The 18,775-nt window shown below is 40.7% G+C and overlaps 1 protein-coding gene across 1 annotated transcript; it reads left to right on the top strand.

Moving 5' to 3' along the window:
- Positions 1–2,490: 2,490 nt before the first annotated feature.
- Positions 2,491–17,168, top strand: LOC114030078 (acyl-coenzyme A thioesterase 1-like). Its single transcript, XM_027844732.1, has 3 exons — positions 2,491–3,282; positions 14,574–14,776; positions 15,488–17,168. The coding sequence occupies exons 1-3, from the start codon at positions 2,634–2,636 to the stop codon at positions 16,067–16,069; spliced, it is 1,434 nt and encodes a 477-aa protein (XP_027700533.1). The 5' UTR covers positions 2,491–2,633; the 3' UTR covers positions 16,070–17,168.
- Positions 17,169–18,775: the final 1,607 nt, after the last annotated feature.

Below are 18,775 nucleotides of genomic sequence, written 5' to 3'. Positions count from 1 at the left end.
GAACTAAACAAACTCAGACTGTGCTTATGTGTTGCTTGTTGTTCAGTTGTATCCTACTCTTTGTGACTGTGGACCATTGCATGCCAATACTGTCCATGGGGTTCTCTTGGCAAAGATACTGGAGTGGTTCACCATTTTCTTCTCCAGTAGATTAAGGCTAACAGAGGTTAAGTGACTTGCCCAGGGTCACACAGTTAGTAGTGTCTGAGGCTGGATTTGAACTCAGGTCTTCCTGACTCCATGCCTATCCCTCTATCCACTGAGGCACCCCGGTCCTCACCTATGTGTTAGTGCCAGCCAAACCAAGGTTGTTTTAAGACACTAGGTGATGTCTGGTTTGTAGTTCCTATATCTCTTTATAGAATGTCTATAAGCTATATCTGTATTTAGGACTTTTAAAACTGTAAATGTTAATCTTTGAAATGAATTGATTTTGCTTCATGCACACAAATACTTATACATATATTGCTATAGTGCATATATATGTATAATATATTCCATATATAATACATATATAGCTATATTGCTAAATTTAGGCCCCCGTTCTGTAAAGCAGGTGACCTATCTTTGGTACTAATACCCCAATCTGGGGTACCGCCACCTCTTCTTTGGTGCTACAAGCTCCATGAGTTATCTGGGAGCTGCCCCTCCCCCCAATAAGCCAATCTGAGATAATATTCTTTTGTACTGCCCAGATACTGATAGAGGCTCAACTCAAGACCCAGAAGGACCATAATGATTGTGTCCTGTCTGTAGCCCCTCTGAGACCTCTCCTAGATGCAAAGAATATCTGTCAACAAAGCTTATTAACTTATACTTAATAATATTAATATTATTAATTAATAAACTTTATTAGGATACATAAGTTCTGTGTGCGGCCTGACTGCCTGTGGCAATTTTTTTTTTAATCATAAAGGTTCTAATTTAGAGGGTAATTGTTGCTAAATACAGGAAGTAATATGGACAGAAGAATCAAATCAATTCCTCTCTTCAATTACCTCTGAGAGAACACTCCAAATAACCCAAACTCATTTGGTGAAGAAGTACAGCATTGACCCAATGTAAAGCAGGTTTGTGTAAGATGGTGCCATACCAACAGTTTTGATACCCTCTCCTGGATGACACTGGGAAGCAAATGAAAGAATGATGCTTACACTTCCCTTACTACCCTTAAGATGCAGCTAGATGGTGTAGAAGATAGAGCAGAGGATGAACAGAAATCAAATCCTACCTCAAATGCTTATTAGCCATGTGACCCTGGGCAAGTCATTTAACCTCTGACTGCCTCAGTTTCCCCCTACACCAGAACTAGTGATAGATCAAAAGAAGGATGAGCTCTAATTCTCAAATAACTGGAAGTTGAGGGGATGCCCATCAACTGGAGAATGGCTGAACAAGTTGTGGTATATGAATATGATGGAATACTATTGTGCTATAAGAAATGATGAGCAGGCCGACTTCAGAAAAACCTCAAAAGATTTTCCATGAACTGATGCTGAGTGAAATAAGCAGAACCAGGAATCATTGTACACAGTAACAGCAACATTGTATAATGACCAACTGTGATAGACTTAGCTCTTCTCAGCAATGCAAGGATCTAAGACAATTCCAAAAGACTCATCATGATGGAAAAAGCTATCCACATCCACAGAAAGAACTATGGGAGTGTCTCTCTCTCTCCCTTTCTCTCTCTCTTTCTCTCTGTTGTTTCTTCTTTCTTGTGGTTTCTCCCATTGATTTTAATTCTTCTTTACGACATAACTAATGTGAAAATATATTTGATATGAATAAATATGTATAGCCTATATCAGATTCCATGCGGGAGGTGGAGGGGAAGAAAATTTAGAAATCAAAATTTTATGGAAGTGAATGTTGAAAACTAAAAATAAATCTTAAAAAAAGTGAATTCCGGGGTAGCTAGGTGGTACAGTGGATAAAGCTCTCACATTGGGAGTCAGGAGGACCTGAGTTCAAATTCAGCCTCAGACACTTCCTAGCTGTGTGACCTTGGGCAAGTCACTTAACCCCACTGCCTCGCCAAAAAAAGCGAATTCCCCTTAACAGAATGTTGAGAATATGTTATGTATATGATGCCTCTAATGGTTTGCTTTTAATTGGCAAATTGAAATTCTTCCCCCATAGGCAGGTAAGAAATCCTTGGATTTTTTTAAAATTAGAATTCAAAACACAGGAGAAATTTTCTAGTAACTATACTGAGTATTAAACTCTGAAATACATTGTACCATTAAAAAAAAAAAGAATCTCGACTTTCTGGGGCAAACCAATGAAATAGGGCTAGAGGTGAGTGGGGGCAGAGTGAAGGGAGCACTGACTTGCATTTCAAGAGACTGCATCTTCTCTCCATTAGATTGGGATGCAGGGAGGGGGCTCCGTAGTATTTTAGTATCTCCTTTGGATGACTCATCCGCTTGCTCTCTTCCAGTGCCAGGGTATGCTGACCTCGATGATGTATTTATAGGCTTATGATATGACGGATTCAGATCTCGTGATATTACTGGTCTCAGCAAAATTGCTTTGCATAGGGGCCCGGGGCTCCCTCCGGTTCATCCTGTAGTTCTGCTGCGCGAGGTTAGACACCCTTTTATCAGATTGGCACCTCCTTCTATCTCTTCATGGCTTTAACGCGAAGTCCCCGGTGGTTTGCGAAAGGCGTTGCAGACTTGGCAAACTCCCCGTGGCCGCCCACTCTCCGTGGTCGGGTCTGGCTGGCTTCTCCGCGCCTGATTAGCAGCCCCGAGCCTCCGACCTTTGGCTCCAGCTTCGGCGTCCTCTCCAAACGGGCCGCCGCCGCCTCCTCCTCCTCCATGGCCGTGAGCTTGCGCTGGAGTCCCGGGCCCCGCAGCCTGTGGGACGAGCCGCTGGCCATCTCCGTGCACGGTCTGGCCCCGGCCCAGCCGGTCACCCTGCGCGCCTCCTTCCGCGATGAGAAAGGTGAGCTCTTCCAGGCCTCGGCCCGCTACCAGGCGGACGCGGGCGGCCAGCTGGACCTGGCGCGGGCGCCCGCCCTGGGGGGCAGCTACAGCGGCGTGGAGCCCATGGGGCTCTTCTGGAGCATGAAGCCCGCCAAGCCCTACTGGCGGCTGGTGAAGCGGGACGTGCAGACCCCATTCCTCGTGGAACTGGAGGTGTACGACGGTCACGACCCCCAGCCCACCAAGGTGATGGCACAGGTGGTCCACGAGCGGGGCTTCCTGGGGCCGGGGGTGAAGAGGATCCCGGTGCGAGAGGGCAGCGTGAGGGCCACCCTCTTCCTGCCTCCAGGTGAGTGCCCCTACGACCCCCCCCCACCCCTCATGCTTTTCTTCTGTGACCCCTCATCTAATAACCGACCACCCCTCTTCCTTTCCATCTCCTACAGCATTCTGAAGTTCCAGGGATCCCCCTGGCATTCTAAAAGAAACTTGAGATGTCAGAGGGATGGATGGACATGTCTCAGGGGTTTGGGGGGCAAGCACTAAGGAGTTGGCTTAGAAATCAGTCTAAAGTTCTTTCCAATTCCAAATCCCATGATTTCTGATCTATGACTGAAGTCCCAGGTTCAAGTCCAGGAATCCATCACAAGACTCCTCCAATTAGCCTGTGACCAAGTCCCATGACCTCAGTTCCATAAAGCAAAATTTGTGATTGTCTGTTACCCTTAGATATTCATTAAAGGTTATGCTATTTGGGGCAAGCCCTATCAAACTGGTAAGGCATCATCAGATGCTGATACTACGTGTTTCTCTTGTCTAAATCCCAACCTAGGTAAGCTCCTGACCAAAGTTACCTTTCAATGGTGAGTTTTTTAGCCACTGTAATTTTCAAAGATCAGTTATACAGGGATTGTGGCCCCCCCCAGAGACAAGATCATAGATACTTGAAATATTAAAGTAAGTTTAGCAAAAAAAAAAGGGGGGGGGCGGCATAAAAAAGAATTGCAGGAATAAATGGGCAACAAGCTGTTAAACTGTCTCTTTTGTGGATGTTGTGATTGTGTTTTTTGAAAATCTAAGAGAATGGAGGAAAAAACTGAGGTAATAAATGACTTTAGTAGGAAAGTGAGGCAAATTGAGGGAATTTTTATGTCACTAACACAAAGAAGGAAAAATTGATGGAGAAATATTTACTATGGTGACAAAACATAGAACATATAGACATTTATTTAAATTACTGATACAAATAAGACCTATAAAAGTAGAGCTATAAAATGATTTTGGTAGGAACAAAGGAAGAAGCAAATAATTGAGGTATGATCTTGTTCACATGGCTAAGCCAAGAAAATAATATAGTAGCAGTGTTGACAGTTTCTAAATAAAGTATAGATTTACAGTATAGCAGGTGGAAAAAAGGGTTTTTCCTTAAACTCAGAGTAGTTATTAGTGCTTAGATAAAAGAGATTAAAAAGAAAAAAATTAAATACACCCTGCTCTCAAAGAGCTTACATGGGGAAACAATACACAAAACACAGAGGTAGACAGAAAATATATAAAAAGCAAATTTTTGTTGTTAAATCATTTTTTTACTCTTCATGACCCCATCTGATGTTTTCTTGGTAAAGATACTGGAGTGGTTTTCCATTTCCTTCTGCAGCTCGTTTTACAGATAAAGAAACTGAGGCAAACAGGGCTAAGTGACTAGTCTATGGCCACAGAGCTAGTAAGTGTTTGGGGCCAGATTTGTACTCAGGAAGATTGAGTTCGTGACCCCAGGCCAACCACTTTATCCACTGTGCCACTCATAAAAAGCAAATACAAGGTAAATACAGTTTCAGAGTGGGTGGGGAAAGCACCAGCAGCTACTGGGAATCAGGAAATGTCTTATGTAGGAAGTGAGCTTTGAAGGAATTTATATACTTAAAGGGCAGGTGTAGGAGATAGCGAAGGCGTGGAGGTGAAATGGATGACTTGAGTGAGGACAGCAGGTAGGCCAATTTGTGTGTACTGGAGAGTACAGAATGCTGAGTCATGTGTAGTAAGCGTAAAAAGGTGGACTGGAGCCAAGTTGTGAAGAGTTGCTGATGCTAGAGGAAATGGCGAGCCGCTGGAACCTCTTGAGAAGGGAAGTGATATACGTGCTCAGACCTGAGTTTTAGTGGTGGCTGTGAGGGGAGATTGTGGAGGCAGGGAGGCTATTGTAATAGTCTAAGCAAGAGGTGATCATGCATATACTTATCTAGGTAAATGTGTCATCTGCAGAACACAAGTTCTTTAAGGGAAAGGGACTTTTTGGCTTGTATTTATATTTAATATATGTATATATTATTTATATTGCTAGAATCAGATACAATGCTTCATGTATAGTAAAGGCAGCAGTAGATAAGAGTACGAGCCCTAGAGTCAAGTAGTAGTTGAAATCCAGCCTCAGAAAATGACTAGCTGCTCGACCTTGGAGTCAGGAGGACCTGAGTTCAAATCTGACCTCAGACACTTGACACTTACTAGCTGTGTGATCCTGTTCAAGTCACTTAACCCCGATTGCCTCACCAAAAAGCAAAAGAAAACTACTAGCTGTATGACCCTAGAGAAGTCATTTTACCTTTGTCTGCCTCAGTTTGCTCATCTGTAACACCTATATCTGCAGAGTTGTTGCAAGAATCAAATAATTGTAAAGAAGTTTAAATAATTATAAATTAAATTAAATAATTGTGAAGTTAGGTTTAAAGTAAGTTTTAAAGTTTAAAGTAAGTGCTGATTTTAAAGTGCTTAGCACAGTGCCTGGCATATAGAAGGTGCTATATAAATGCTTATTACCTTCCCTTTCTCCCTCCCCCTTTACACTTATTGCTTTAATAAATGCTTATTAGATGGGATTGGAAGTGGCTTCTCTTCTCTATAGGAGGGTTCATGCCAAAGCAATCTGTAGTTCTGATTGGAGAACTTCTAGTATCTAGAAAGGAGATTCTTTTTGTTGTTGTTGTTGTTGTTTTGTTTGTCTAGGCAATGGGGTTAAGTGACTTGCTCAGGGTCACACAGCTAGTAAGTGTCAAGTGTTTGGTCTGAGGCCGGATTTGAACTCAGGTCCTCCTGACTCTAGGGCCAGTGCTCTATCCACTGCGCCACCTTGCTGTCCCTGGAAAGGAGATTCTTTAGCATCTGATCCAGTCTTCTCATTTTACAGATGAAAAAACTGAGATCCAGAGATGAAATGACTTGAATGTCCAAGACTTGCACCCAGGTCTTCTGATAAATCTGGTCTTTACCCTACTCGACTTTGTCATGTGATATATTCAACCACTTTACTAAGGAGAGTATAATAACCTAATTTATTTTTTATTTAATTACTGAGAATGTTGCAGTGTCTTGGAGCAATGATTATGACCACAAATTATTATTGGCATAGTACCATCATTGGAGAAGGTGTGGGAGCCAAATTGTGCTTATCCTAAAAAGATCATAATGGGGGATCAGAAAGGGAGTGTAGGTAAATGACTCTTCTTTTACTATTGATGGGAATTCTTTTGGTTACAGCCTATGTACCTCTATAAAGTCTTACTGTGATGGCTCCTCATGGTCGTGCTGTGTTGATTGCAGATGTGATCTTGAAGCCAACTTAATTTGTCTTCTTGAGTTGCCATATTTTCCAGAAAAACTGGACCTGGAATATGCAGGAAGCTGTGAATGACTCAAGGATGAAGACTCCCTTGAGCTGAAATAATTTGATACTTCTACTTTTAGGTAACACAGAATAAGCCCAGAACATTGTAAAATCTAGAAGAGATCAGTAATGATTCAAAGGAGTTTGGCTTGTCTTTGTACGCAAAAGATAAAATGGATAACAAATGCTAGTTGATCAGATGTCAACATGCGTTTGGATGGATACTCCATAGAGCTTGTATTTATATAGTTATAAATAATATATTACATATAACATGTTATTATATAATAATATATTGTACAATATATTATTATCTGATACAATATATGCTTGTATTTGTGGAAATTTAGAGACATTTCTACTCCAAATGTTCGTATGGACTATTTGTGCCTGACCTGTGGTACAGCCTTCAGAGCTCCTATTGGTCTGGTCAGGCACAGTCAGACACACTGTACCTTGATCTTGACAGAGTAATGCTGTTTTGATCCTCTTCGAGAACAAAGGACATCAACTAACCACCATATCTGGGACAGACAATAGAGACAGACAATGGTCCCAGAGTTGAAGAGGAGGAGGAGAGTGGGCTGGATTTTTCTTTCAGGAATTTGCAGAGCTTTTTTTTTTACCAATTCAAAGCTTTTCACAAAAACAAAGGCCCATCTTTTCAATACTAATATTTTGCTAGTGTTTCTACATTACAGCGACATGTGAAATGCCACTGCCTTTGAACACTTAAAGATGTGTGTCACACAGGGGGCAATCAGGAGGTTCAACATATAACCAGTGAGGAAGTCTGAAGAAGCACATGAGTAAATGATGCCACTAAGGAGTTGCATGATGGAAAGAGAAGACAGGAAAGACTAAGAGATGACAGATGGGTGGCCAGAGTGCTCCAAAAGTACCTTCTTGATAACAATAGCAAGCCTTTATGTAGCTTATGCTATGTGCCAAGCACTGTACTAAGTGCTTTACAAATGTTATCTCACTTGATCCTTATAACAACTCTGTGAGGTAGATGCTGTTATTATCCCCATGTTACAGTGAAGGAAACTGAGGAAAACAGTCTAAATGACATACCAAATGTCTGAGACAGGATTTGAACTCAGGTTTTCATGACTTCAGGCCCAGTGCTCTATCCACTATACCACATAGCTACTTCTATGGTGGAATGTTGGGAGGAAGTGAGGAAAGTCTCCATGATGTTGGATAGATCCCCTGTGATGAATTTTTGGAAGGCCATGGACAAGAATCACGTAGGATAGGCAAGCATTGATGGGGATGATCACTCAATGCTCCAATCATGGAAGCCCAGAGAAAAGGCAGAAGATCATCCAGCTCTCTGATGGGGAAAACTTCAAGGGAGATAGAGACCACCGACTCCCTGATCAAGGGAGGCTCAGGGGGTACAGAGACTGCCCAGCCTCCTAATCAAGCAAGCCTCAAAGGGGACAGAGACCAACCAGCCTCCTGATCAAGGAAGCCCCCAGGAGGCACAAAAGACCACCCAGCATCTAGATCAAGGAGGATTTCTTTCACACCCAGGATCCTGATCAAGGAAGACAGAAGATCACTCAGTGCTCTGATCAGAGACAGCTGACCGTAGAGTTCTGACCAGGGACACTGAAGCATACCAACACTCTGAGTGTAAATGGAAGCCAATGGAAGGAACACAGGAAATTGAATTCAGAAACAGAGTCTGACCACACCATCTGAGAGTGTGACCATACCATCTGAGAGTGTGGGAGGGGGCAGAGCCTGACTCTTGCATTAAGTACTAATTCAGGAAATAAGGCTGGAAAAATGAGTAAAGAACTAGCTCATAGTTTTATTTATCATTTCTATGTTTTTTTTTGTTTCCAAGCTTTTTATTTTCCCTCTAATTTTTAAAGTTTCCTCTTCTGTGGGTTTATTTGTTGACTTTCTAATTTTTTAAATGCATATTCATAAACCCTCTCTTTTTTTGTTTTGATATGTGGATATGATTTCCCCCTAGAAGCCTGCTTTAGCTGCATCCCAGAAATTTTGGTGTATTGTTTCATCATTATTATTTTCTTTAATGTAGTTATTAATTGTTTCTATGACATGTTCTTTGACCCACTCATTATTTAGGATTTCATTTTTACATCTCCATTTGGGTCTGTATCTTTTGTTTGTGGTTTCTGAACCAATTACTCTTTTTATTTCATTATGATCTATAAATGATGTATTGAATATTTCTGCCTTTTATATGTTTGTTTGCAATACCTTTGTGCTGTAGTCAATTTTTGTAAAAGTTCTATGTGGTGCTGAAATGAAAAAAATGAACAAAGCCAAGAAAACATAGAACAAAAAACTCCAAAATGAGAAGTCTTAGGTGTATCAGGGCCCAAATTCAGAGCTGTCACATAAAAGAAAAAATACTGCAAGTATTCAGAAACAATTCAAGTACCAAGGAACCACATTCAGGATCACACAAGACCTATAAGCTTCTACTATCAATGAGAGAAGACCTTGAAATACAATTTATCAAAAGGTAAAATATGTTAGCTTAAAACCAAAAATAATGGAAGCAGCCAGGTGGCATAGTAGATAGAGCTCTGGCCTTGGAGTCAGGAGGACCTGAGTTCAAATCCAGCCTCAGACACTTGATACTTACTAGCTGTGTGATCCTGGGCAAGTCAATTAACCCTGATTGTCTCATCAAAAAGCAAAAGCAAAAAACAAACAAACAAAAAAGTAACTCTGCCAAACTGAGTATAATGCAACAAGGGGAAAAATAGATCTTTAATCAAATAGAGGATTTTCAAGCATTTCTGATGAAAAAGACAAAAGCTGAGTAAGAACTTTGAAATACAAAACAAAACTCAAGGGAAATCTAGAAAGGTAAATTTATTTTAGTAATTGCAAGCAGCTATAGTATGATATAGTGCTAACATCCTTGTGGGAGAGAAGAAACAAATTTCCCATCAGAATCTTCCTGTAGTCAAAGTGTATTGAGGGAATTACATTGGGAAAACAGAGATCCTGGAGATGGATTGATTCCATTCTGAGGAGTTTAAAAGAAGAAAGAGAAGAGAATAAAAGGAATACACTAGTGTGTATAGGTGGAATAAGAGATGATAGAACATGCTGTTCCCCACAATTGAGGTACCTGAGGAATATACAAATATGGAGGAAGGGGTTACAGCACCACTATAAAGAAGGGTGATGAATGCAGTGACTAATTATATCTCCAACTTGATGTATATTACCAACCTTCTGAGAGAGAGAGGGGTAATTTATTCAAGGTGCAGAGATAAAAAATTTATCACATGGACACTGTATGGATTAATTTTGCTTAACTGTGTTTATTTGTTACAAAGGTGTTTTTCCCCCTTTCTTTCAGTTTTTAATTTGGGATAGGAGGAAGAGAGATGATAAGAATATTGATTCTTGCCCTTGCCAAAAGAGCCATTGAAACTTTCTTTTTAATGTTCAGAAGAGTACAGAAAGAAGTTCAGAAGGAAGCATAGATAAGCAAGATAGTTTTGAGAATGATATGTGGAATTTATTATATCCTTTTTCTATGAAATGGAAATTCCTGATTTCATATATAATCCCCTTTTTTATGTCCTGAGATATACATGTGTATATGTATCTATGCATATTTATAGATATAAATGCTCTTTTTGGTGCTTAAGTTCAGGATAAAAATTAAATTTTTTAAAGGAAGGATTAAAAATTAATTGGAGATTAGATAGTTTAAACCTAAAATTTAAGGCTCAAACAGCAAATCATATAACAATAGAAAATTTCATCAAAGAAAATGATAGCAATTAGACAACATTCCTAAACATTTGGGATGATCCAAAACAGTCATAAAGGGGAGATGTATATCTCCAAACACTTTCACCAAAAAAGAGAAAGAATATATTAATAAATTGGACATGCAACTTAAAGGTCCTAGAAAACCAACAAATTAAAAAACCCCAATTAAATATCAAAATACAAATCCTGAAAATCAAAGAAGTAATTAACAAAATGGAGAAACATGAATTGAGAAATAAATCTAGAAGCTATAGTTTAAAAAAACATAAAACAGAAACTAATAACTAGTTTGATTTTTTTAAAAAGAGAAAATAGAAAAACCAAATCGACAGTACCAAAAATGAAAAGGTAGAAAGCATAGCAAAAATATTTGTAAGCACTCTTTTTTGTTGTAGCAAAGAACTAGAAACCAAGGGAGTATCATTAATTGGGTAATGGCAGAATGAATTGCAGTTTTTATTTATAATGAAAGATCATGAGTTCTCTTTGGACATACTGTGTTTGAGATACTTATAGGACTTCCAACAGAATATCCAAAAGGCTGTTGGTGAGGTGGGAGCTGTGAAGAAAGACTAGGGTTGGAAATATAGATCTGTAAATCATCTGAAAGATTGAATATGAGACTTATTCTCTGTGCATCTTAATTTCCCCACCTGTCAAACAAGAGATTGGAATAAAAGACCTGTAAGGGTCTGTGTAGCATCACTTATAAGTGGTAGACCCTGTATTAAAAATAGGTCTTCTAACTCCAAGGCCAACATTCTTTCTAGTTCTCTACCCTGCGTTTCCAATAGGTTCCAGGAACACATGGCTAGTAAATTGTGTGTTAACCAAGCCAATCAGTCTGTGATTGGGTATCAGTTAAGGAATCTTCACTCTATAAACCAATTTAGTTAATGCTTTTATATTTTCTTTGTTTTGTGTTTCCCTTAATTTCCTAGAAAAAGTCCCTTTTGAAAATTCCAACCTTGTCTCAGCTGAGGAGAGGAGAGAAAAGGATTTCCCACACCTAGGCAGTATAGCCATGGAAATCCAGATCTCTGAAAGGCCACGCATGATGGTGGCAGCTAGGGATTGCAGTGACCTGGACCTGGACCTGGACCTGGACCTGGACCTGGAGTCAGGAAGACCTGAGTTCAAATGTGACCTCAAACTGAGAAGATTAAAATTGATCCTGTTGGTGGTGGTAGTGGTGGTGGTCCTTCATGATGTCCTTCAAGACATCATGAGGGTGATGTCTTCACTTGCCCCTGAATTGGATTTAAGTGAGGCAGAGCTGAGCAAAGTCGTCAGGCTCACTGTCTCTTCTAAAGTCATTAAAGTCCGGTGGCAAGACAAAAGTCAAAATGTCTGTCAAGGACCCAGGATGCAGTGGGTGACCTTGGCCTTTCTAAATTAAGGTCTTTCCCAGGTCTCAGTTTGTCTGAGGCCACACCCATTCAATGACTAAGGGCTAAGTAAGAGTTGAGACAAAAGATGGCCCAATTTATCATTACAAATATGTCAATCTAGGAGGGATGGACTCTCACATTTTCCCACCCAGACAAAAAACAATTGCTATTTATTCTAAGCCATCAAAAGCTAAACTATGAACCACAGAGACTTCATTGTCAAGTTGCTCCAGACAATGGGCTTTTTAAAAACCTATCTTTTCAGAACTATATTTCAAGAAAACAAAAATGAAAACTGCACAGGACAAAAAGTAAATTGTCCTAACTTTCTGAAAAACAAAAACAAATAAATAAATGAAGAAGAAGAACTGATCCTATAGTATTGTCTTATTGATCCTATTTACAAGTAATTGATTTTACCCTGTAACTGCTTACGTTGTGGTTCTTTGTCTCTGAACTTAGTTCAGAGGTCAGCTGGACCATAAGAGTTAAGTTAAAAAATCCAGCTCTCCCGCTCAAGGAAGTTTACTAACCTTGGGGAATATGTGAGAAAGCAAGGCAGTTTGGGCCTGATATCTTTACTCTACCAAACTATTCTTCAAGGATGTCTAGTTTGCTGTCCAAAAGTCTGGGCCGCTATCTCTCACCCAGACTCAAACAAAAAGTACTTCTTAGACTCATGAGAGAAGAAGGGGGTTTATTGCTAGTCCCCCTTACCAAATTTTCAAACAATCATGTTATTCCCTTTGTCTCCGCTCTGTAACCGGTCACGATTGTGTTCCTTGTTCTGTTCTTTGTTCTATACTTCCAAAACCTCTTGCTGGAAGAACTGCAACTGGGGTTGGGCAAATAGGGCTGTGCCCGCAGTGCATGCAGCTTTAGAGGAGGGGTGCTTTTACCCTAGGAGAGTGTCCTTCCTTCCAACCTCAAAAAATTGCCCCTGCATCCCAGGCCATTGCCAGTCGTCTTGACTTTTGTCATGCCATTGGACTTTGATGACTCTGGAGGAGAGAGTGAGGCTGATGACTTCAATTACCTCTGCCTCACTTAAATCCAGTTCACAAGCAAGCCAAAGTATCACCCTCCTGTTGTTAGAAACGGGGTTCAGACACTCCTTGGTAAGGTTAGGGAGTTACTGGGTGAGCTGTTGCAGCCCACTGTTTCCCTAATTGCAAACCATCAGAGTTCTGTTCTCCTTCAAGGAACGAAACTGAACCAAAGTGAGTGAAGTAAGTGTTTATTTACGGTTCTTGCAAGAAGCAGGTGTGTATGGTACCCCAAAAGGACACACACCCCGACAGAACCCAGAGCAAGCCTTTACTGAAGTTAGTTTCTTTTTGTCCCTCCCTTCAGAGCCAGGATTGGTCCCTGTTCTTACGGGTTACAATCTTCCTGATACTCCCACTTCATATTACTCCTTAACGTGTCCCTCCTCCTGTTAACATATGAAATGTGCCTAGTTTTTAGTTTTGTGCTACTGCTCTCCTCTGGGCAGAGAAGTTAGTATTAAGGAGCCCATTATACATTCGCATGCACACTCTAAGTAAAACTTAACCTTTGTCTTACTTCCAGCCTCTTTAACCAAACAACCAGTTTCATCCACTTTTAGCCAATGCTAGAACCTCTGACCTAGAGCTACCTTTTCTCTCAGTTTCTTTATATGGAAATATAATCATGTCTTACCTCTCACACTGTTTATCATTGGAACAAAGGACGAACAACTCCCCAAGACCTATATAAAGCAAACTGTTCTTTTGTTCAAGGTCTTTGGCATCAATGGAGGCAAGCCATTACTCATTTATTGACAGGTAGCATGCCTCTTCTAATAAATGTTATCTGGTGCAGAGATCTGCCTCAGTTTACCCTTTTGTTAAATTTCAGTCAAAACAAGACTCTAGTTATATGACTGTAGGCAAGTCACTTAACCTCTGATGCCTCAGTTTCCTCAACTGTAAAATGGAAATTATAGTAATAGCACCTACCTCACAGGATTGTTGTGAGTATCAAATGGCTTGTAATATTGCCTGGCACATAGTAAGTGATGGGGTTGGGATCTAGACCCCTGAAAGGAAAAACCCTGGACTTTCCCACTCTGGCGTTTGCCTGAGGCTATAATCCCTTCAACTGACCTTTCATTGTGACTACACCCAATCTCCCCTCCATTGTCTTGCCTCCCTATGGCCCCAGGACACTTCCCACCCTAGGCAATTCTCATGGACTACTTGGCCACTCCCACAGTCTTTCTGGAAGACAAAAGATGGCCCGTCTTTTGTCTTGGATCCCTCCCACAGTCTTTCTGTATATAAGGTCTATCTTGTCTCCATGAAGATGCTAGGATTCTTATAATCTAGCCACTGCTTAGATTCTTAAAATCTAGCCAATAGCTTACTAATGTTCAGACTCCTTAAGAGTCTGCCCAATATGATGGATGTTCTAATAAACCTTATCTTTGGCTGAAAGAAGGCTTAGGTCAAATTCTTTCAGGCAGGACTCTCGTGTTGTGATTGTGGGGTCCCAGCGCCCCTGAACCTCTAAACCGCATCAATAAGCACTATAAATGTTAGCTATTTATTTTCCAGTTAAATCAAGTTTGTTTTTGTTTTTTTTTAAATCATGCTGTGCAGATGTAACCCAGGTATATTCTCTCCAGTGCACATGCAGTAGTGAACAGGGAATCTTATGATGTCTCAGAATGTGTCATCTAAGAGCAAACAACTTGATTATCCTTAGAATTCAGAGGGAAGACTTTAAAGGGAATGCTTTAAATGACTTTGACTTTCAATGACTTTGACTTTCTTATAGGCTCAGGGCCCTTCCCTGGGATCATCGACATCTTTGGAGCTGGAGGTGGCCTGTTGGAATACAGAGCTAGTCTGTTGGCTGGACATGGTTTTGCTGTGCTGGCCCTGGCATACTATGCCTTTGAGGACCTCCCCAAAGACATGAAGGAACTTCATTTGGAATACTTTGAAGAGGCTGTCCAGTACCTGAAAAACCACTCCCAGGTTGTCTTCTCATTTTATGACTTCGTTCTTCTTTTAGTTTCTTTGATTCTGGGGGTAGATGCTTTCCCTGATTGCTCTTCATTTTTCGAAATTGTACCAGGAATGAAACCTCCTATTATAAGAGTTTATTGAGAAGTAGAGTGGTTTGCTATTTCCTTCTCCAGTTCATTTTAATAGATAAGGAAATTGTAAATAGAGTTAAGTGACTTATCCAGGGTCCCATGGCTGGTAAGTACCTGAGGCAGAATTTTAACTCAGGTCTTCCTGACTATAGGAGGTCCAGTGCTCTATCTGTTGTACCAACTAACTTTCTTGAATTTTAAGTCACTCTGTGATTGTGAGCAATTTGGTCCTCAGTTTCCTATCTGAAAAATGGATATCATAATATTTCTAATATAGGGTTATAATAAAAATGCTATATAACATGAGCTTTACATGTCATGTTGATATAAGCAGGGGTTAGTGCAGAATTCAGTAAGTTTCTCTTAGGACAAGATTAAAGCTATTGTTAAGGTTTTTTTTAGGCAATCAGAGTTAAATGACTTGCTCAAGGTCACACTGCTAGTAAGTGTCAAGTGTCTGAGGCCAGATTTAAACTCAGGTCCTCCTGACTACAAGGCCAGTGCTTTACCCACCATACCTCCTACTTGTCCCTTATTGTTATATTTGTTAGTCATAACATTACTCTCATTTCTTCTCTGACTTTCTCAGGTAAAGGGTCCAGGAGTTGGGCTGCTTGGATTTTCTAAAGGGGGTGATCTGTGCCTCTCCATGGCCTCCCATTTGAAGGACATTACAGCTACTGTCACCCTCAATGGCTCCATGGCAAATGTAGGGTCTGTGCTACACTATAAGGGTATGACCATTCCCCCACTGGGTAGTGACCCAAAACGTATCAAGATGACTAAAGATGGATTTGCAGACATTGTTGATGCTCTCAACAACCCTTTGGAGGAACCCAACCGAAGAAGCTTAATTCCAGTCGAGAAGGCTGAGAGTTGCTTCCTGTTTCTCGTTGGTCTGGATGACCACAACTGGAAAAGTGAATTCTATGCCAACGAAGCTGCCAAATTGTTACAAGCCCATGGGAAGAAAAAACCCAAGATTATCTGTTACCCTGCAACAGGACACTATATTGAGCCCCCATATTTCCCTGTGTGTCCGGTTTCCTTTCACGCTTTGGTGGGAACACTTGTGATCTGGGGAGGAGAAGTTAGTGCCCACTCCATGGCCCAAATCGATGCTTGGAAACAACTCCGAGCCTTCTTCCACAAACATTTAGGAAAAGATTAGATAACAAATCCCCCAAATTGCAACTCACCATTTAGAATTGAAAATGGTATGTGCTAAGGGTGTGTTGAGATGATACCAACTAGAGAGATTATTTTTAGAATAATTGGAATAGGGTTTTTCTTCTCATCATTAAGATAAAGTGGAAAGTAATAATAATTTTAAAGCTCTTAAAGTTTTTTTTTTAAGTAAACAGTTTTCCCCCAGGAATAAAAGAATAATTTTGTGAAACATAAGAATGGTGAGAGAGTACTTATTTTACATGGGATATAAACTCCATAAACTCATAGAATTGTCAGGGACCTCCTAGGCCTGTACAAGTTGCTTAAAAATTTCTTAGAAATATTCTCTCTGTGCCTTAAGAAAGTTATCAGATCTTAAAAATAAACAAATAAGATACTAGGTATAGGATCTAGTACCAAATAATGTGCTGGTCATAGCAAAAGCCTTATCTTTACCTGTTTATAGAAGTGGTCCAAGTTTGGCATCTGGTCCCAGGAGCTAGGATACCCAAGTATATTTGGTACTAAATGACTATATAGAAAAGTACAAAAAAGGGAGGGGATGAGGAGGTTCAGTCACTTTCTTAGGCTGGACAAGTGGATCACCAAAGGCAGGGAAGTGTGCTCATCTGAATTAAGGATGTAGCCTCACCAAATACCTTTTTTCTGTTCTCAATATCTTTCCCCTGCAATGGCTTGTCAGTTATTCTACGAGTATCTGATTTTGTTTCAATCCCAAATCTGAGGTAGCAGACCAGCCCAGATCAGGCCTGGTCTATTATATGTGTTCACCTGTAGGTGGCAGTGGGCAAATAGAGTCTTTCCCAGCCCTGCCCTACTTGTGAGCCAAAGAAGATAGAATTTCAGTGTAGGAGAGGAATACCGCATCATTTCCTTTCCCTCCCTGTCAGCACCGTGATGCCTTTGTATCTGTCCCCTACCTCCAAGCCTCTCTGTTCCTTTCCCCAACACTTATTCCACTCCGCCATTTACAGGATCTCTTGTATCAATGAACCCATTCTATACCAATACATAACAGCCCATCTCTACATCCCAAGACCTCTAATGTACTATAAAATTAAAAACTGATTTTAATTCTATTTTGCTAAGACTGAATCAAGCTAGATTTAATATTCGCTTTTGTGGTTCCTTCTCCTTGTAAACTTCACCCACCAGCCACATCCCAGAGAAACTTTCCTAAAGGTCAAGCTTTGCCTCCACCTTTGTAACCCTACCCATCACCCATTTTCCAGAGAAACCTGATTAACCTAAAAGATCAAATCTCACCAATTTAAACTACTGCATTGTTGTTCAGTTGTGATCCCATTTGGGTTTTTTTTGGCAGATGAGGAAACAGAGGCAACAGGGTTAAGTGACTTACTCAGGGTCACCCAGCTACTAAGTGTCTGAGGCCAGATTTGAACTCAGATGAGTCTTCCTGACTTCAGCCCAGGTACTCTATTCACTGAGCCACCTAGCTGCCCTTAAGATATTATAGCAACTCCCATCTCCTGAGAACATTTGTCTTGTGAGCTCAATCACATGTCTTGGCTGTGGTTAAAAGGGTTTCACTTGGGGAGGTCCAAATGATGTAATCTAATTTTTGACTATGTCATCAATAACCAATCAGAAGAAGACAAACTTATGTTGTTTGAGATTTTGCTCTGTCATCTTGCTAATTATTATAAAAGACCCTGTCAGCCCTCACTCTAGGTCTTTGGTCATTGAGAAAGGCTATTGATCTAATTCACTGGTTACTGCTAGCCTAATGAATACATTGATTGTGCTCAGAATTTTGACTCTCAGAATTTCTATCAGACAAGACCAGCCCCTTCCTATTAGCCAAAGACCTTAAGCACCCAGTGAAAATGTTGAGGAAATGAACCACCTCCCTAGACAACAGTAGGCAGTACTATAAATGACAATACCTAAGCTCCCTTTCTTCCTCTCAATTGAGCAGTACCTTGTCAAGATATTGGGAGACCCCCTGTTTTCCAGAGCTAAGTTAGCCCAGCAAGCAAGCTGTGCCCTGAACTTGGCATAACAACAATCCTTTGTGCTCCTCTTCTGGAGCTGAAACACCAACAGGCCCAGGCATGAAGCCCTGCTATGAACGGACTTTTTGTCACTAGATAATCTTGCCTCACTGCTGCTGTTGTACCTCATTCCTCTTGCCACACTACACTGTTTGACTCTTTGCCTAGCCACAAGTATATAAATCATAGTTCAGTGCCACTGCCTTGGGTCCCTTCAACTAGGTGCAGGGCCCCAGTACATGTGTCATTGCTTGTAAGACCTTTCCCTCATTCTGAAATTCAACATCTGTTTGATTCCTGACTCTCTTGTCTCTAGCCAGCTCTGTTCAGCTCTGGCCATCCACAGGTTAGAGGCCAGTTTGGTCCAGTTGACAATCTCAATCTCCCGACATTGTGTTGGCTTTTTTAAGGAATAGCTCCAGTTTTATTTTTGTTTATTTGTTTTTAATCAGGTTCCATCACCCTCCGGAAGTTTGGGGGAGTAATTTCTAAAACCAGAGAAAGGAAATGCAGTATTAGCTAGTGGTGGTAAGGACAGGGGCTGGTCTGCAGATTGATCACAGTTTTCTCAGTTTCCTTCCCATTTGACCTTTTAAAGATCTGTGATGCTTATTAGAAGACCTGTGCTATGAGGCTTCAAGCAATCGTGTGGGTGTGTTTGGAAGAACAAT

Source organism: Vombatus ursinus, unplaced genomic scaffold, assembly GCF_900497805.2.
Source record: "Vombatus ursinus unplaced genomic scaffold, bare-nosed wombat genome assembly UNPS02014945.1, whole genome shotgun sequence".
NCBI lineage: Eukaryota > Metazoa > Chordata > Mammalia > Diprotodontia > Vombatidae > Vombatus > Vombatus ursinus.
Note: the sequence above shows the minus strand (reverse complement) of the source record. Positions and strands in the feature narration are given on the sequence as shown.

What these genes read in the sequence shown, in the direction of transcription:
- LOC114030078 (XM_027844732.1), top strand. Translation starts at nt 2,634, where the DNA reads ATGGCTTTAACGCGAAGTCCCCGGTGGTTTGCGAAAGGCGTTGCAGAC. An exon ending in CACCCTCTTCCTGCCTCCAG is followed by an intron (nt 3,283 to 14,573) that starts GTGAGTGCCCCT and finishes ACTTTCTTATAG; the next exon opens with GCTCAGGGCCCTTCCCTGGG. An exon ending in ACCTGAAAAACCACTCCCAG is followed by an intron (nt 14,777 to 15,487) that starts GTTGTCTTCTCA and finishes TGACTTTCTCAG; the next exon opens with GTAAAGGGTCCAGGAGTTGG.